Source organism: Gallus gallus, chromosome 7 (assembly GCF_016699485.2).
Source record: "Gallus gallus isolate bGalGal1 chromosome 7, bGalGal1.mat.broiler.GRCg7b, whole genome shotgun sequence".
NCBI lineage: Eukaryota > Metazoa > Chordata > Aves > Galliformes > Phasianidae > Gallus > Gallus gallus.
In genome coordinates, this window is record NC_052538.1 from 35,263,161 (window position 1) to 35,282,329 (window position 19,169).

The 19,169-nt window shown below is 46.9% G+C and overlaps 1 protein-coding gene across 14 annotated transcripts in view; it reads left to right on the top strand.

Moving 5' to 3' along the window:
* Positions 1 to 394: 394 nt before the first annotated feature.
* Positions 395 to 19,169, top strand: part of GALNT13 (polypeptide N-acetylgalactosaminyltransferase 13) — a 76,971-nt gene continuing 58,196 nt past the window's right edge. For 3 of the 14 annotated variants that reach the window (XM_422165.7, XM_004943054.5, XM_040704435.2), the window contains exons 1-4: positions 479 to 3,423; positions 4,493 to 4,600; positions 6,619 to 6,855; positions 7,440 to 7,688. In XM_422165.7, coding sequence (XP_422165.2) covers positions 7,547 to 7,688 — 142 coding nt within the window. In that variant the 5' untranslated portion in view covers positions 479 to 3,423; positions 4,493 to 4,600; positions 6,619 to 6,855; positions 7,440 to 7,546. Of the gene's footprint in view, positions 3,424 to 4,492; positions 4,601 to 6,618; positions 6,856 to 7,439; positions 7,689 to 7,915; positions 8,049 to 19,169 lie in introns of those variants that run through there. The other 11 variants (XM_040704438.2, XM_040704436.2, XM_040704437.2 and 8 more) reach the window with 11 other exon arrangements.

Sequence of the window (19,169 nt, forward strand, 5' to 3'; positions counted from 1 at the left end):
CCCCTCAGCAGCCGACCCTCACGGCGTGTGCACGGCGGCACCGCGGGGCGGGCTGAGGTGAGGCCGCCACCCCGCCCAGCAGAGCGGCGCGGAATGCCGCCCCCTCCCTCGCTCCCCCCGCCGTCGTCGGCGAGGCGCCGCCCCGCACCTGCCCGCCCATCTCTCCTCGCTCCGTGGACTCGCCGTTCGCCGGGTCTGCCGTGCCGGGCCGCAAGTATCGCGGGAGCCGGGCGCTGCCGCAGCCATTGGGCGGCGCGGCGGAGGAGAGGCGGCCACCGAGCGGCCGAGCCGAGCGCCGGACAGCGCCGGCCGCATCCCCGTCCCGTCCCTGGCGGCCATGAGGAGGAGGCGGGCGGCGGCGCCGCGCTGTGCCCCGGGCGGGGGCGGCGCTGAGGGGCGGCGCTGAGGGTCGCTCCGTCGCGGGTAAGTGCTGCCCGGAGCCGGGATTGCGGTCGAGCGGGTCGGAGCTCGCGCGTTTGACAACTTTCAGTGCGTGGCAGCGTGCGGGCGGTGCGTGGCGGCGCTCCGAGCTCCGCTGCCACTCCGTGCTCTGCTGCCGCTCCGCGCCGTCGGCCGCCGCTTCCAGGTACGTCTGCACGGAGCCCTCTGACCCCAGGCGTGGCCGTGGCAGCGCCGCGATGCACCGCGGCTCAGTCCTGTCGCGGGTTTCTCCCTCGTGAGCCACCGGTGTGTCTGCTTTCCGAAGTAGGCTGGGAGAGGACGTGCGGGCGTCCCCGGGGAGCGCGCGGTGTGCGGCGGGCGCGGGGTGACGGCTCGGGCTGCGCGCTGCCGCCTCCTGAACGTCCGCCTCGGGCGCTGAGCCGGCAGCCCCGGGCGCCGTGTGGGCCGGAGGGCCGCGGCTGTGACCCGCTGTGGGGCGTGGGCTGAAGGGGCTCCGGAGTTCCCTTCCTGCCCGCACGGTGCTGCGTTTCAGTGCGTTGCAGAGCACCGTGGAGTTGGGTGTCCGCCTCTTTCCCCGCTTCGTTCTCTGCTGTGGAGCGAGAGTAATTTGGGCGCTTCTGGAAGCGGCGAGAGGAAAGATGGATGAGTAAGGCGTGCTTGGAATGATGCGGAAGAAAGCAGGAGGGCTTCTGCCACTGGGTGATGGGCACCGTGCCTCGTGGGGAGGGAACGGGCCTTCAGTCTCGGACTGCTGTTCAAGCAGGCTGTGTAAACCCCTCGGTTGGCTGTGCACTGCGTGCTGCTGTGCAGGGCTGCCGCAGGAGCTGTGCTAAGCTCCCAAAGTGCTGCTGGCTCTCCAGGCGGTTCTCTTGCCTGGCCTGTTGCTGCGAATGCTTTGGGATTATTTTTTTCCATCAAGAAGTATTTGTGGCTGGCGTTAAACCGGGAGTGTAACGTGGCGTGCGTTTGGGCTCCCCTGGCATCGGCTGTGCGAGGTTTAGGAGTGATTTCTTCACCGGAGCAGTGCTCGGAGAACCCGGATCTGTGCCGTGTCTTCCTGTGGCGGCGTTCGTGTGTGAGAGCCCAGCGCCTGCAGGTCGCAGAGGATGAGTGCCTTACGGTGAGAGCTGGTCCTGGGGCGGCGGGGGAAGCAGGCCGGCAGCCTCCTCTGGCTGCAGGTGAGCATGAAGGAAGGGCTGCGACCAGCTTTGCCTCGGGCACAGACGAAGGGCTGTGTGAATGTAACCCTTTGTGGCTCCGGGCTCTGTGTTGTTTGCTCCTGCCTCCCCCAGCAAGAGAAGTCTGATTCTCCCGAAGCGTTTAGGAAGGGGAGAGGTGGCACATCTGTTCTCACTCTCTGTGCCCCTGATTTGTTGTGCCATTTCATCAGGGTTTGAAGGGCTGGAAAACTGGTTCTGGGTGGTATCTGTCAAGCTGTCAGTACCACTCAAGTACTCGTTACTTCTTCATTTCAGTGGTCTGTGTGGGAGAGCACCCACCACCTGAAAGCAGAGCACGTGCAGTCAGGGTTCTCTGTTAATTAGCTGCAGGGAGGCTCCAGCAGCTTGCAGGGGGATCTGTGCCTGTTTCCTGCTGGGGAGGGTGCAGGCAGGGGAGGCAGCACCTGGCTGAGTTGGTGCCCATCATCTTTTAGATCAGCGTTTTAATTGGGTTTACGTTTTTAGTGCTTTGTGCCAAGAGATCTGTGGAAACCCAGGCTGGATGTGGCTCTGGGCAGCCTGGTCTGCTGGTTGGCGACCCTGCACATAGCAGGGGTGTTGAAACTGGATGAGCATTGTGGTCCTTTTCGACCCAGGCCATTCTATGATGCTATGATTCTATGAAACAGCATGTCTTGGTGCAAGATTATGAAGGCATGGACTGAAGGCAGAGGAATCCTTTACCATTTCTTGCCATCATTTGCAAGCTCAGTAGCGTACAGCGAGTTTGGTCTGAGCACAAGAAGCTTTTTTTTGTCTGGATGTTGGGAACCTGGGAAGTTCATTGCACTGAGGTATTGATTCTGGGAGAAGCTGGTGCTAGGTGCTTGCCTCTAGTCTGAACAAAGCAGCAGAAAATAGAGGATAGGCTAGCAAACAAGTTTGATTGGATGAATTAATAAGCCTTTTCTACTTTAATTTCAGAGTCGTGGAACCGCCTTTTAGAATGAAGAATAGGTTGACTTTTAAATGTCAAGTTGTCTATTTGAGGAGAGGAAAGGGGGAGAAACTCAATCTCAAGACAGTAAGCGCTGGGTAGCTCTAACCTGATACACCTGATTTCCTTATTGAACGTGAAAGCTTCCTGTATTAATCTGTGAGATTGGCAGTCCGAGCATTCTGAATCCTTCAGGTAACTGTGCATGAATTAATGAACAGCTCGCAGTATTGGATGATGATTCATGCTTTTTTTTTTTTTTTTGGAGATAATAGTATATATTTAGGTTTGGTTGGATGAGTGTTAACTCTAGGAAGGCAAAAAGTGTTTTAAATGTATTTAGTATGTCACGGAAAATAGGATTGCAATCTTTAGTAGTTTTTTAAGCAAGTTTGCTTCCTCGGCTTTTTAATGATTGTTTCTCTGGAAGCAGCTCTGATGGATTTTATTTATAAGGCAGGGTAGCACCTATTGCACCAAAACACAGGCAGCGGGCTTTGGCTTCTGAGATATCATCTTGTGACGTGCTGGCCCTGGCACACGTGGGTGCACTTGTGTTTATGTACTCTGTCACTTCCCACTGGCCAGCTGCCATTCGGTGCAGTGCTGCCCATGTTGCATTCTGGTTCTGCAGCAGAGATTGGCACAAATAATAACACCAAACCTTTCTCTTACCAGTACTTAAATGCTGTAAATGAGCTGGTTTTCTCATTTTCCCTACTCCTGTGTTCAATATCATAATGGTATCTGTAGCCATCCTGAGTTTTCTAGTTCTTAGCCTCTAGCCTGAATTTGCTGGAGTACGAGAGGAGAGCTGAAGGCTGTGCGTGGAGATGGCTTGTGAAGATACAGATATCAAGCAGGGTGAGTCGCAGCCCTGACTGAGGTGGTGAAGTTGCATGCCTCAAAAGCATAGCCCGTGTGATAGATTCACTAGAGAAGGCAGCATACCTTGGTTGAATAATGAAAAGGCAGGAAATTACCTCTGGAGTCATAACAGTAATGCAATTCCATCCACTTACTCATCTTCCTAAAGCACCTGTTATCTGCAGTCTGCATGTGATAATTGAAATGTAGCCCTGAAGGTCAATGGAAGCAGTTTTCTGCCCCCCAGCTCCTAACAGTGTGCTTTTCCCTCAGTGTTCATAGTTCAGAGGGGTGTAGGAGGAGAATAGGAGAGGTTCTACTTGTGGTATGATGCTGTTGGAGAACGGTCTCTGTGGAAATGTGTAGCTTTATACAAGGATTTGGTACTCTGTTAAGCTGTCACTGCCACTACTAAGGACAGCATCCACTTGAAGAAATGGCGCTCACCTCCATTTTACACTTAATTCTATGTGAAATTGGTGCTTCAAAACAAAATGGCCACTTTCCATACAGTGCTAATTCTCAATTTGCATTCCTTCTCACCTGAGCACCTAAATGTCAGTGCAGATGTGTTGGTGAGTGCTGGCATCCCGTTGGCCATGGGCTGGCCGTGGCTGCGTGCAGATGGGGGCCCAGGCAGAGATCAGGGTGTCCTCGTATTGCTTTGGAAGATGTGGCCCCAGTTCCAGGAATACACCTGGCATGTAGATGCACTCTGGGACTCTCATGGTGCTTTTCCTATTATATCAGTGAAGGTGCTCAGTGGGCACTGGGTGACACTTCTGATTTCCTTTGGAGGATCTTCAGTACGGAGTTTATTTCAGTCTTGCCCAAGGCTTAGAACCCTTAATTCATACTCGGTTCTAAGAGTGGCAGTAGATTAAGGGGCCGTTCAAGGGCGTACTCTCACAGACTTGCAGACGATGGCCATTTGGAAATACATGGAGATAAAGCTCCATTAAATTTTTCCAGATGCAGTTTTTCTTTCAGTCCCTCAGGTGCTGCTGCTGTGCCTTCCACTTACCCCCACTCCCGTGTTGCTGAAATTGCTGTCTTACATCCACAGCTGAGCCACACTGACAAAGGGTGAGAGCAAAAAGCAGTCGGAGGAAACCGCTGGGCTGTGAAATGGATGGATGCTTCAGAGAGGAGCCCGGATTGGGATAATCAACAGGTGTGTTGCAAACAGCACGGGCAGGAAGATGCTGGCTTGAGGTCTGTTGTTTGTGGTGGGATCAGTGCACTGGTGGGGCTGTGTGTCAGCTTCGGGTTGTGCGGATGTAACCAGGGAGCAGAGCTGGTGCTGGATGCTCCTCAGGGTCCTGGCCCCAGTTGGTGCTGCCGTTGTTTTTAATGAAGGGGTGATTCTTTTGGTTTGTAATCTCATAGAGATAGCGTGAAATTAAAAGCTTTCTAGGCAACTGGACAGAGTAGTGCTGAGTGCCACAGAGGCCCTGAGGAAGTGAAGGGGGTGGGTTGCAGGGAGCAATGCTGAGCACATTTCACATCCCTAGCGCCATGTGCTGCATGTGCTGGGTGGAAGCAAGCTCTGCAGGGGACTGTTTCAGTACCTGATGAAGGTGATGTGAGCTTTTGTGGCTGTCTTTAATTCTGCCAGTTGTACAGAGCTTGAATTCATAACCTCCATAAGATCCTCCTAGCGCTGCGTTTTGCTGTGGCAGTTTTAGGAAAGCCTGGCAATGCAGCTGAGTTCTAAATTTGCATCCTGTTTTCTATTATAAAACCCTGCCTTTATTGCTTCCAGAGCTGCCAAACTGCAATGTTTTGGGGCAGGGATTTCCCTGCTTTGTTGCCGCTGCCTACTGTTTAAAATTAGCTTTGTTCTTTGCAGTGGTAGCTGGGAGGCCTGGCACGTTTCTCTTCCCCTTGATCCCCTCAAGCCTTGGTACTCCAGATTTTAGTAGAATCCCAAATCAAAGCAATTTAGGGCCAGAGTAATGGGGAGAGCTTGAGGCCAGGGCACTTGGCAGCTGGTGTGTATTGCTGCATAGGAGCTCAGTGGCCCTGCATTAGCTGGGCTTCAGTGTTAAAGCAGGTCTGTTTTGGTTTGGTTTTTTTTTTTTTAAAGTGGTGGGATGAGTATTTAATTGAAATGTTAATTATTAGAAAAGCGAGCCAAAGCTATAATTGCCATTAACTCTATAATTGCTTGTTTCACTGTCTTTATTTTAACCCCTGCAAACTGCATAGCTCCTGGTGTTACAGCACCGGTGCTTCCTGCACAGTTGGTTTAGAAACTGCACGCATTTGGGAATAGGAGATTTTTCCACTCATCCCTCCGACTGCTACGCTGCTGAGGTTCACTGGGTTGTATTAAGCCAAGAATTGATGAAGAAAAGAATTCCCCTGTATGATTAAGTGGTCGGGGAGGACGTGCCTTTGTGTCAGCTGGTGCTGAACAAATAACTGTGCTACTCAAGGCTACAGAAGCCAATTACAGGGGCTGCAAGGGGGGAGGGGGGGTGAAGGCTTCTGCATGTTCTCCTCTTTTTTTCCCTAATAAAGATCTGTCATTTTTCTGTTTTTCTTTTTTTTCTTGGTAATTTTCTTCCTATCACTAAACCGTTTCTGTTGACTAGCATGAAAATAAATTGTGCTAACTGGAAGCAAGTGTTCCAGAGCCCATACAGTTTTAAATCAACCGGCCGTGTGTCGTTCTGGTGAGCTGCTGGCTGTGTTTACATGGCAGATGAACAGCTTTATTGATTATTACGTAGTAAAATAGCACTTCAAGCAGATTTCTAAAAAGCATATTTAAGTTGTTCCATCTCCTCCATCTCATTTGTTCAAGTGAAGTGAAACTGAAACATAAGTTTCTTTATAAAATGCATTGGAACTAAGATAAGTGGGTTAAAATGCAGACACAATTTATGAGAGTGTTCTTTCTGAGAATCATAGAATGTCTTGGCTTGGAAGGAGCCTTCAAGATCATCCAGTTTCAACCCTGAAAGTCCCTCGGCTGCGTCCCCTTTCCCTTCCTACTCTGCCCCAGCACATTTGGGGCACCCCTAGGAGCTGAAGGCTGCACAGAGACAGCAGCAGGCAGCATTGATTCCTTTCCATCCACTCCACAGCTAGCTCAGCCTGCAAGCAAACACTCTGTGGGCTCCTTGTTTCCATCCTAGGAAAGGCAGCGGAGCAGTAAGGCCTGTCCTGTGTTTTGTTTTGCAGGCGCTGGGACAGCTATCCTGTGGTTCAGCTCCAAGGCTGTGCGTGGGGACGTGGCTGAAGCGCAGCTCCCAGTGCTGGCGTGGAACACAGTGTATAACGGTACGAGTGAGGTGTCCACGTGTCGTCATCTAACTTAGCAGAGAATCCCAGAGCTGTGGGGGCTGGAAGGGACCTCTCGAGCTCCCCCAGGCCAACCCCACAGCAGTTCCCTACAGCAGCTGCACACAAAGAGTCCAGGTGAGTACAAGAGCTCCAGGGGAGACTCCCCCACCTCCCTGGGCAGCTGTGCCAGGGCTCTGCTCTCTCATAGCACTCAAGTTCTTTCTCACATCCCATTGGCCTTCTTGGCCACTAGGGTCACCCTGCTGGCCTCCAGGACACCTGGGTCCATCTCATAGAACTCCTTTCCAGCACCCCAGCTCCTTACCTGTACTGATGCACGCGGTTATTATGAAACTACGCTGAGACTAGATCACAGAATCATAGGATGGCTTGGGTTAGAAGGGACCTCAAGGATCATGAAGCTCCAACCCCCGCCACAGGCAGGGCCACCAACCTCCACATTTCATACCAGCCCAGGCTGCCCAGGGCCCATCCAGCCTGGCCCAGTGTGCTTCTAAATAAAAGCACGTATGGAGACTACCTGTGAAATCTGTAAATTTAAAGGGCTGGTATTCATGGACAAGGGCAGAAAAGCCTTGGGTTGGAAAACGAAAAGTGCCTGCATGCTTCACGTGCAAGTGCAGTGTTGAGACGTTTACTTTTTTCAACTCAGGCTGTATGTGTTGGCTAATTCAGACCTTTTCTTCTTTTAATTGCAGTGGGATGCACGCCTTTGCTTCCATGTTGGATTTTAGCTGTGGGAGTTTGGTGCATCTCAGCAGTGGTGTTCTTTCTTTAGCACTTTAGCTGGAAAGGAAGCAAAGCGATGAGGAGATTTGTTTACTGCAAGGTGGTGCTGGCCACTTCTCTCATGTGGGTGCTTGTGGACGTCTTCTTACTTCTGTACTTCAGTGAATGTAATAAATGCGATGACAAGAAAGAGAGGTCCCTGCTGCCTGCTCTGAGGGGTGAGTGCCAAGTCTGAGCCACCTCTCGTGGCCACAGATTTATTATTACTTTTTAATTATCTTTCTCATATCTTGCTTCCTGAGTTATTTTTCCAATTCAAACAGATAGAATGCTGAGATCTGAAGTACTCTGTTTTATTTCACCGGTTTCAGAATTGCAAATATCTTAGTGTCTGACCTTTTACCATATTGAAGCCTGAGCCTTGCATGTTTGTTTTTTTTTTCAGCAAAAGCAATATAAAATGTCTGGTACATAGAAGAGAAAAACCAAAATAATTATTGTTTGGTAATCCAGTATTTGAAGTCATTCTTATGATTAGAGAGGAAAGATTCTGCTTATGTAGAATGTGCATAGAAGAGGTAAGCTTTCTGTGCCTTTTTAGTCATAATTATTGCTCTGTAAATGATTCATGAAGACAACTGCAGTAGGTGTACAGTGTAAGTGGTGACAGTTCATAGACTGAACACAGCTGTCAGAAGTCCCCCTCTGATGTCTGCTGCATATTGAAGCATACAAGTGACACGTACAAAAGCTGGGTGCTATAACAGTGAGCTGTCGCTGTGCTGGTTAGTGACACTGCTTAACAACTTGCAAGTGTTATCCCAATTAACACAGAGCTGGCTTCCAGTCAAGCCGTCCTTACTTGTATCTATTTTTGTACCCCGACTGAAGGAGAATATGCTTCTTATACCTGCTTCCTGCCCTAGAAGAAAATTAATACTGGTCAGTCTTCAGCAGTCCCTGCTTATCAGTAGCATATGCAGAAATTTGTGAAAAAACTAGATTGGTAATTCAGCATTCTGCCTCCTTACAGTGTGGGCTCTGCGTCTGTTGGGTTGTGTTCTCCTATTGCTGCTTTCCCTATACTGATACTGCAGGTGGCTGATGTCCGACATATCACAAGGTGACAGAGGAGTAAGTTCCCAGGACATGCACGAGAAAGGGTGTGGGGAAGCTCTTCCAAAAGCAGTCAGTAGAGTCAGAAAAGGTTTGCAGTCCTTCCTTTTCTCAGAGGCAGCTCATGTCTTGTAGCAAGCTGCACAGAGGCAGAGATTTCTCTGGAAGCTCAGGTTTTGTCTGGAATTTCAGGAGATTTAGAGCACTTCAGAAGAGCTGTAGGAGAGGTAAGTTTTATGGAGAGCATCGCATGAAGTGGGAGCTGGGTCTCGCCTCTCTCTGGTCTGAAGCACACTAAGGCAGCCAGTGAGAGGGGTCTTGACAGGGCATCTCTTGGCCCGCGTGCAGGGCTCCTCCCTTTTCCTTCCCATAGAAGCAGGGACCACAGCTGTTTATATGTAGGAAACATCCAGAGCCAAGGTGTGCTGCTCGAGCTGGCTCAGCCAGGGCTCTGAAGGGAAGGGAAAAGTTGGCAAGTTTGCAAAAAAAGCCTGTAAAATACAGTGTTGGTATTGGTAACAATTCTGTTTCAGATGCTTTTTAAAAGATATAAGGACAGCTCGGTTGTGAACTTTTATGAGCTTTTTTTGGTAGTTTGTTTTTAAATGGGTGAAATGACAGAGATGAATGCAGAAGTTGCTGGCCCAAGGAAAGAGATTGGAAATGAAATTTTACGTTGTGAACTAACTGCATTCAATCTAATATTGCTAGCAGATGGTTCTTCTGAAACATGCAAGGCTTGCAAAAGGCAAGGCAGGGTGCCTTCAGGTCTGCCTGAAGAAATAATCCTTCTGGTATTTAAAGCAGGAATGCTTATGCATGGACTGGAGGTCGGTTTGCTCAGCACGCTGAGCTTCCAACAAAGGAAATGCTGTTTAAGCCAAGGTAGTCTGATGGCCTGGAGCTTGATCAGTTCAGCTTTATTTTTGTTTTCCATGAATTGGAATAGTTCTGAGGGACTTGAGAGGCTTGTACTTTGGTTCCTGCAGCCCCATCCTTCCCACAGCAATGTCTGGGAGACCAAGTGAAGGCCTGCATCCCTTTGGGTTGTGTGCTGTGAGGGGCTGAAAGCTCAGGATGTGTCTGGGGGGCAGAGAAAGGTGCTGTGGATTTGGAATGGAAAAATACTTTCCTGCAGAAAAATACTCAGATCTTTCAAATTCAAAATTGTTAATTAAACACAATATTTTCTATTCCAAAAGCTGTCTTTGAAGATGATTCTTGTTTAGAAGCTTTTGGAAAATGGGTGTTGAACTTGGGGCAGTCAAAGCTCTCCAAGCAATAAAGCAGGGAGCGTGTGCATTGACTGAAATAGTAATTGTTAAGGGAGTGTGATTATTTTAATTAAAATGAGTGAGTGTGATGAGATGGAATTGTATTTTGAATGCTTATCTTTGCAGCATGACTCATGTTTTTGTAACGTGCCGTATGCTTTAGACTTCCATGAAGTAGTGTCAAATCCTTAATATTTTTGTCTAATGTTTTTATGCAGATTTCTGTTCCTGTATTATGAACTATATTCTTAAGTAGTACAAAAGGGCTTTCACAAAATCAGTACAAGTTATTAAATTGCTTTTTTGAGGACAGCTCGGTGTAAAGGGAAGGTTCATTTATTCAAACCGTGTAATGTATTTCTGTTCCGAGAGAGAAAAGGTCTGTTGTGATCATGTAAAGCAAGTGAATGAAACATTGGGCTGCAGCATGAAAAGTTTGGGGTTATGGCCAAGTTTAGAAAAGAAGGCATTCATTTTGGTAGTTTCCATAGTAACGTGTTTATCTGTCAGATTACTGTATGCATTGGGCTGTCTACATTCACAATGGGAGCAGATATTTTTAATAGCATGCCATAAAGATTTAATGGCTGGAGGGATGAATGTGTACATTGCACTCCAGTCTTGCCACAAATTTGTTGACAAATAAAACTGGAAGTGTTGATTTGGGTATTGTGATGGGACGGTAAACTAATTTCTAGATCAGTTCAGTTTCTAAAGATTGAGGGGAAAACCTGAGCATAGCAGATGCTTTGATCTGCTTGCAAACTTCTAAAAAGAAGCAAAAGAGAAGAAGGCATTGCTGGGAGATCTGGTGTCCCCGATCGGAGCAAGCAGGCTGCAGAGGAGCCACGTTTTCCAGCAGGCCGTGGAGGACCAATGGCAGGATGCTTCTCACGGTAGTGATGGAGCAGGTGTTGTAGGTCAGCTTTGCTTTGGCAATGGCAGGATGTGCTTTCCAGCTGATGGGTATGTTTTTAGGTTTCCTTTTTATGTTCAGCAGATGATTCATTAAATTACTGGAAATTCTTTCCAGCCAGCAGCTTTCCCTTTAGCTTAGTACCTATCACCTTTTAGACCCACTTGCTTGCAAATACTTTAGTTTTATGGGAACTAATAAGTGATTCTTGGAAGCTGTGTACTTCCAGCATTAGCTTTAATAATGGATATTGTCGATGAATTATGGCTCCTTTTTGTTATTGATGCCATGCTTTAGGCCTTGAATGAAGCTTCATTGATTTCAGGAAAGCTCTGCAAACACTGTCCACGTGCTCAAGCCTGGTTGCAAGAACTGAGGCTTAAAAATGAAGCTCAATCTGCTATCGGCGTCTTTTAATCCACTGTTAAACAATCCTTAACTTGTTCTGAAAATAACACAGTGTAGTTGAGCACAGTGGAGTAGTTTTCCATCCTTTGTGAGTTCTGTGTAGGTGTTAAGAAGTGCAAGAAGACATTGGAGCATTGAGAACTGCAGAGAGGTCACAGAGCACTGGAAGGTGATACAGCACGTTGGGTGGCTCCGTGCTGCAGCTCTTCTGCTTTGCAAGGGGAGAGAAAGGTTTTAATAACACTGGCTTTAAGCTGTGGTTCTTGTGATTACCATTTGTGTTTTTTCCCTTTGTGAAGTATCAGTGATAGGGAATTAGGGGGCAACTTTTGCAAGAAATACTAATTGGTGTTATCACTGAGAAACACTTCTCAATTATGTTTCTCTGTAGTAGTGCAGTATGAGACTTGAATAACAATTACAGATCATGATATCTGTGTGAAGCCCTGGTTGTTTGTGTATCTGAGTGCTGCTCCTGGAGACTGTTTTCTGTAGCTGTCGTGCAGAGTACTCCTGTATCTGTAATGAAAGTTTTCAGCTGCAGACGTTCTCAAGAGCCCTGATTGCCAAACCTGACAAGTTGAAGTGTGCATTCATCTGCATAATAAAGAGTGAGGAATCAGAGTGGAATTTATTCCAGTGTCGTCCTTCTTGTCCTTGGGAGCCTAGTCTGTATTAAAAATCAATTAATAAGAAAACTAAGCCAAAACAAGAACCCCAGGCTCTTACCATGCAGAGAAATGAGCGAGATGAGTAAACACCATTGGGTACTTTGTGCTCTCTGTGATATCCCAACTACCAGTGGCAGAGAGGTGTTGTTCACCTCCTAGTTTGGTTAGGAAGGCCTATTATTAATGGGGGCGCTGGGTGCCTCCCAGTTATGTGTTACATAGCAGTGTTATAACAGTGCAGTGGAGAGGCTGCAGATGCCCCATCCCTGGAGGTGTTCAAGGCCAGGTTGGATGGGGCCCTGGGCAGCCTGGGCTGATATTAAATGTGGAGGTTGGAGCTTGGTGATCCTTGAGGTCTCTTCCAACCCAAGCCGTTCTATGACTCTATGATATGAATTTCTGCATCAAACCAGTGTGACTCTTGACACCTTTGTCTTGAGTTTAATCCTGAGTAGTTACAAGCTTTTCTGAGGCTGAGCAGCAAAATGAAACACATAAACATAAATTATTTTTGTTCAAAGGGTTTAAAAGTTATTTACAAATGTACAGAAAAGTATCTTGTTTTTTTATCGGGTCGTATAACTTAACATTTGTGTACATTATGTGCAGTTTCATCCTTTTGGCATTTTGCTGCAGAGCTCCTGTCAGGGCTCTGCTAAGGTTGGAAGCGGCCTGGAAACATTTAGCCCCTAAATCTCTTAATAGTTTGTCACCATGCCTGGGCTAAGCTGTGGCAGAAATAGCCCTTTCCTCCCGAGGGGTCATCGTTAATTACACACTCCGTGGCTGTTCTGTGTGCAGAAAACCTCTGGCAGTGCTTTAGAAATTGGAGCTTTGGGGTGGGATAAGGAAGAGGAGAAAGCTGCATATGTGCTGTGTGCCTCCTGAGGAGCCGTTCTGCAGAGCCATGCAGATGGAGTGTGAACGTACACTTCGATGTCTTCTCCTCCCTCCATTCCCCATTGCTTCTTTCACTGATAGTCACCATGCAGAGATGTAATTCTGCATTCCTTTCATCAAGAGAAAATAGCAGTTGCTGTGAAGATTACAAAAACTTGGCTGGGAAAGAGGCCTTTTAAGAGGAATTCCGATAAACATTTGGTAGAGGAGGCTTCTTCTTAAAGGTACAAATTAAGAAATAGAATTCAATTATCACTTGGTCAGTAAGGCGTTGTTTCTAGGCTTGTAGGAGTAAGTATAGCACCGATTGCTTAATCGGCTTTTGGCTCATTTTAAACTAGAGTATTGCATGCATTTCAGTGCCAAGGAAGGTGTATGCTGCAGTGCTTTGCTCCTCTCCTCCATGGGAGCAGGGATGGGTTGGATGCTGTCCCTGTGCTGCCTGATTCCTGTGCTCACGCACTCCTGGAGAACCTGCTGTGGTTTATCGTCATGCCCATTATTGTGCTTTGCACAGCTTGCTCTTAAATGTTAAGATAATTTCAAATCTAATCAGCTGGAAAGCATTTTTATATGCAGAATGCCTATTGGTAAGCTTTGTGTCTTACAATGCTGCAGTCCAGGAAAAAAAATATGTGGAAAATGGTATTTTGTGGTAATTTAAGCAGTGCTTTGTCAAATTATGTTCTGAAAGTACAGCGGTCAGCAGCAAAACAACACTGTGCTGAAGGGTTACATTTGCTGTAGTGTGTTATGAAATGTTGTCAAGTACAAATAAGCTAGTTTTTAGTTAAAGGGTATTTTATTTTGTAAAGGAGGAGCTTTCTGTCTGTGAAAGTGCAAGGATACACTGATGCTTGGTATAGGTTCTATTAAAAGCGATTTCTAACACTTTGGCATTGCTCAGTGATGATGTGGTTAAAAACAGAATCACAGAATCATAGCATGGCTTGGGTTGGAAGAGACCCCAAGGATCATGAAGCTCCGACCCCCCCCCCCCCACAGGCAGGGCCACCAACCCCCACATTTCATACCAGCCCAGGCTGCCCAGGGCCCATCCAACCTGGCCTTGAACACCTCCAGGGATGGACGGGGCATCCACAGCCTCTCTGGGCAGCTGTTCAGCACCTCACCACTCTCACAGTGAAGAACTTCCCCCTGACATCCAACCTAAATCTTCCCTCAATGGTTTTTCAACTTAAAACCATTTCCCCTTGTCCTGCTCTTATCTACCCTTTCAAAGAATTGAAAACCTATCTTGAGTTCCCATTTCTCAGTAGCACTTAAAGGTGGTTGTATGTAAACATGTGCTAAGCACTGTGTCCTCTGCCCAGTGCCTTGGCCAGTCTTGGCTTCATTTAGTAGAGGATTAGTAGAGGGCATTCCCCAGTCATGAAGCCTTGAACCTAGAGCTGCCACGTTCTTGATAACTTCACATTCCCCCAAGGGAAACAAGGCAAGAGTGATAAAGCTGTATTTGTCCAGGTTTTGTTGCAGAGGCAGATGGAATACCAGGCTCTGGCCTTGGGGCCTTAGCCCCCCTGCACTGCAACAAAGAACATTTAAAACCAAACCAAAACGAACATCTCGTATCAACCTCTGTAGCATGGCATTCTGTGCCATTACTGCAGTGAGTTCAGCTGTGTGTTCCCTTGCTGCTGCACAGAGATAATTCTGCACTCTGGAGTGCCTTGAATTGCAGGAGCAATATTCCTTGAGTGATGTTGGTATCTGAAAACCAAATAAAACTTTAATCATAAAAGACTTTCTCCATTAAGTGATAAGAGCGCTTTGTAATAAAAGAACTTGTCAGTCTTCCATGGTTTAGGAATAATTTAACCACGTTAAATTCCCTCGATTTAGGCTTTATATAACGGCAATTTCTCCTGCTTGCTACTCGGAAGTTTAAATACAGCATATAGGGACCTTAGTGCTGATGGGTTCAGCAGTTGGTTCCACTTCTGATAGTCTTAAAATTTAACTGCATGAAATTATCCTGTTTTAAACTTCATAAAACGTCAATTTGCCTCATTTTGCTACTGGGTGGAAATGATGATGTTGAGTTGAACGTACCGTAGCATTAACGTGGGCAGAGTTAGTGCAGCGTGCTGGTGTGCGGGACGGCCTGGTGCTGGCTGCTTGGGAATACGTGTGGCTGTGTTTGTAGGGCTGTCCCTAGGTTTGTGACCTCCTCTGTCACCAGGACCGATCCATTGCAGTGGGATGAGGTCTGTGTGACACATCACCGATGCTAGGCTGTATTCTGAGGCCTTTGGGTGGCTCAGAATAAGATATGGGTGTTCTTTCCTTAGAGGAGAAGTGCAGAAGTGAGCCCAGGAGGGGTAGGAAGAGGTGTTGGTTGGGCCTTGTTTGTTTTCTTTTCGGTTTGTCTCCTCTAAGGTCTGTTGCTGTTTTGAAGATTAAAGGTTTGTATTGCTGATAAATATTTCCTATAAGCATTTCGTCTGATTTCCTCAAGGGTTCTCTACTTACTGCCATAATTATTTATGTTTCTGCTTAGCCTTCCGTGCCAGGTACTTTAATCCTTATATGACACGACAAGACAAGGAAAATAGGAACATATGCTGTGTGAAAGAGCATTTATATTTAAATATAACGAATACTTGAATCATTTTGATTTAAGAATGAGTTGTTAGGTGGTTCTGGTATAGATGCTGAGCAGTGAGAGCTCAGTTCCCCCATACCCACTGCTGAGCGGAGAAGAGCACTGGAGGCCAGCATCTGCTGCTGGGCATGGGTATGGGAGAATCACAGAAGCACAGAACGGTTGGGTTGGAAGGGACCCCAAGGATCATGAAGCTCCAACCCCCCACCATAGGCAGGTCCACTAACCTCCACATTTATACTAGACTAGGCTGCCCAGGGCCCATCCAACCTGGCCTTGAACACCTCCAGGGATGGACGGGGCATCCACAGCCTCTCTGGGTAGCTGTGCCAGCACCTCACCACCCTCATGGTAAAGAATAGTATGCACGTAGTTGTCTTGTATATCTCTTGCTGATTTGTTCAAAAGATGCTGACATTCAGGGAAAGCATTACACTGTTTCTGCGGTGCAGATTTCTTACACTGTCTTCTTACTGATGGCTTTAAAACCAACCTTAATTAAACTGTTGTGCTTGAAGTGATTTTCTTATGGGACTCTTTGTGACTTTCTGTAGGTGTGGAAGTTGTTCTGACACTACTTTGAAAAAGAGCTGTGAGCCACAAACGAGGCAGGGCAGATGCTCCATAGAAATGCTGTTCATCTGGTGTGTATTTTATGGCAGCATGAAGAATAAAGTGAGAGGAAAGAACTGCTTCCCCATGAGTAGGTCATGCATCCCAAACTCAGCCACTAAACCAGCCTTGGTTTGTGTGTTGACCATCAGTGACCCATGGTACAAGGAGTGAATAAATAAATCATTTAAATGTATTAAAATTACTCAGTGCGATGAATCTTTCAGTCATTATCCTTTCTAGTACTGTAGAAAATAAATCTCATAGGTAAATACTATGGAATGAACTTTGGTTGAAGACTCACAGCTTTGTCATTCATTTATCTGAGGCCATATGTCTCCTGTATTTCTGGGCAGACATCTGGAACCAGGAGGGAAGGTAACCTGTTTGGTTTTTGGATTTTCAGAGGAATTAAATAGTTGGCTTTGCTGCTCTCATCTGCTCTGGGTGAGCCCTTCTGGGGCTAAAGGTGGGGTGGGGGTGGAGTGGTTATAGGTTAACTGTGTATGAAAATAGGATGATGAGAAAATAATGAGGCATTCAGGCCTTCATAATTCTGTTTCAGGTGTTGTTATTGAACAATTAAGAGATAGCTGGTTCTTTTTTTACATTAAAAAAAACCCGACAAAACAGCAGCTAATAGTCTTGTTTCTCTTGCAATATGATAAAGTATAATTAAAACATGCTGCCAGAATGGAAGTGTAATTGCTAATGTAGATTACTGTACCAAGGAGACCTCCAACAAGAGGAAGTGTTGGGCATTCAGTGGTAGTTTGCAGCTCCCATGTCTGTATTTTCAGATTCCTGCTGCTTTTATGGTCAGAATTGTTATCCTATAAGCATGGAAGAAGAAGAAAAGAACTTTCTTAAATTAACACATTGGGTACAGTTAAAGCAAGCTCTTGAAACAGTCTGTAGATAAATGATGCCATTGTAAGCCTTAATTTTAGCTTGCAAAGACCTGTACAGGCATTTTTAATTAAAAATACCTTTTGCTTTGAGCTTTTTGTAATTTAGGGTGGAATTGATATTCAGGCTGGATTCTGTGAAATCCTTGCAGCTACAGCAGAAATTATAAGTTAGTACCAGCACTACATGCTTGGTGTTTTTCTACCCTGTCCAGTCTCCTGTGGGCACACTCCAAGCTTTGGAATGCTCGTGATGATGACATTTAGGACGTTTGTGGAGGTAAGAAGTGTTAATACTCCAAATGGCCTAAAGCTGCTAGCAGCAGATTAGCAAGGCTGCTGGTGTGGAAATGAGGCATGCTGACCCACATAATGCCCTCTGACTTTATTCCCAGGCCTTCTGCATTGTGACATGTACCTCTGGGGTACATTCATGGGATGTGCTTGGCTGTGATCTCAGTTGGCTGGTATTGATCCAGGCATCAGAAGTTGTTCTTCATGCAGGTGCATGGCGCTCCAAAGCCCTCTGCTAAGGAGGAGGGAGAGAATCTCAGAGGAGGCTCTCCATCCAGTGAGCATTTGGAAGCAGTGAACTTGTGGATGGGAGTCCCCAGTAATGGCAGACCCTGCTCAGTGGGTTGTTCCAGTGGCTTGTCAGCAGGTTACAGACGTCACCTGAGGGTATATCAGGTTATGCATACAACTACTGGGTTGGACCTGTGGTTTGAAGTATCATGGAGAACACATTGTTTGCTCTCTTGAGAACACTGCGTTGTAAAGAAAACTTGTGTGTTGTCCTGCAGACTGAGAGGCTGGTAATGGGATTTACCTAAGAACCACTGGTAAGCTCATAATTAATTCCACATTAGTGCAGACTGCTGTTGGCCGCTCACGGTGTCTGGTTGCTGCTGGGCCATCTGTGCTTACAGCAAGTGGGGAGAGCAGGAGTGTGGCTGGGTGTGGGAGGGAGGAGGGGAAGGGTGGGTGCCATGCATCTGTTCTGGGAGATGCTTCCTTCCTTAGGTCAAGTTCTTCATAGAATGCCTTATGTTGGAAGGGACCTCAAGGGTCACTGAGTTTCAGTGCCTTGCTGTGAGCTGACTGCCCCCCAGCTCAGGCTGCCCAGCACCCAACCACAGCCTTGGGCACCTTCAGGATGGAGCACCCACAGCTCTGGGCAGCACTGCCGGGTACTGAGTGTACACTCTGAAATTATTTCCCACATCGACATCAAAACCATTTCAAGAAGGTGTATTTTTCTGGGCTCAGTGCTGTCCTTCTTCAGGTGCATAATCTTCAGAATTAACTTCTGGTGTTGAGATATTCACAGCCATGAGAACAGCTCTGTATGCTTGCAACCATCAGTTTTAGTAGTTCGAGAGCTGTGACACTCAGGGGAAGTAAAGAAAAGGGAAAGAAGTAAAGATTTGCCTGCCTCATCAGCTTGGGAATAATGAGTAAAAGTGAGAGACAATCGGGTATGTTTCAGTAGGATTATTCCTGTATTTTCTCTAGTTTCTGCTCTGGAAGCATCACATGCAGGATCGCTTTAGCCCTGCTGGAGCATGGCTGCTGCCTGTGGTGCAGGCACAGCTGGATTTATGGCTACCTTGCCTGTGCCAGCTGGTGAATGGCAGTGATGGGATGTCACTGGGACAGAGGAGCAGTATGAGCCTTATTAGCGCTTGGAAGTGTTGCTGGGTCTTAAGGGGCAACACATATTAACCCATCTATTAAACGGTATCAGAATTAATTTTAGTTTCCTTTTAAAGCTTGTTGTTATTCTCTTCCTTATTCTGAAATACTCTGCAGTCAGTCTGCACGGCTCCTTCGCGCTGCAGGAAGAGCTCGAGGCTTTGTGTGCTTGACTTTGCTGCCTCTGTTTATGAGAAATTCCCCTGGATGTCACAGCTTCAGTCAGCGCTTCTTGTGCTGAAAATGTGTGTTCCTAAATGGGCTCTGTTCAGGGAGCACAAGTAATTACTCTCCTGCTTTTGTGTTAGCTACCTGTAACTGCAGTCTGTGGAGCTGTTGCTTTAGAATTTGTTTGAAGTCTTTTAATCTTTAGACCCTGCACTGTGTGTTACCATAATGATGATACTAACACATCCATTAATTTAGCTAATGCTTCACCAACTTTACACTTGTCTCATCTGTTGCAGCCGTACATAACTGCAGAAGCACTCACAAGATGTCACACCCCCACAAAACCTCTCCAGAAGAATAAACATATTTATGTCCCCTTTAAACGCATGCTGTCTGCTTTCC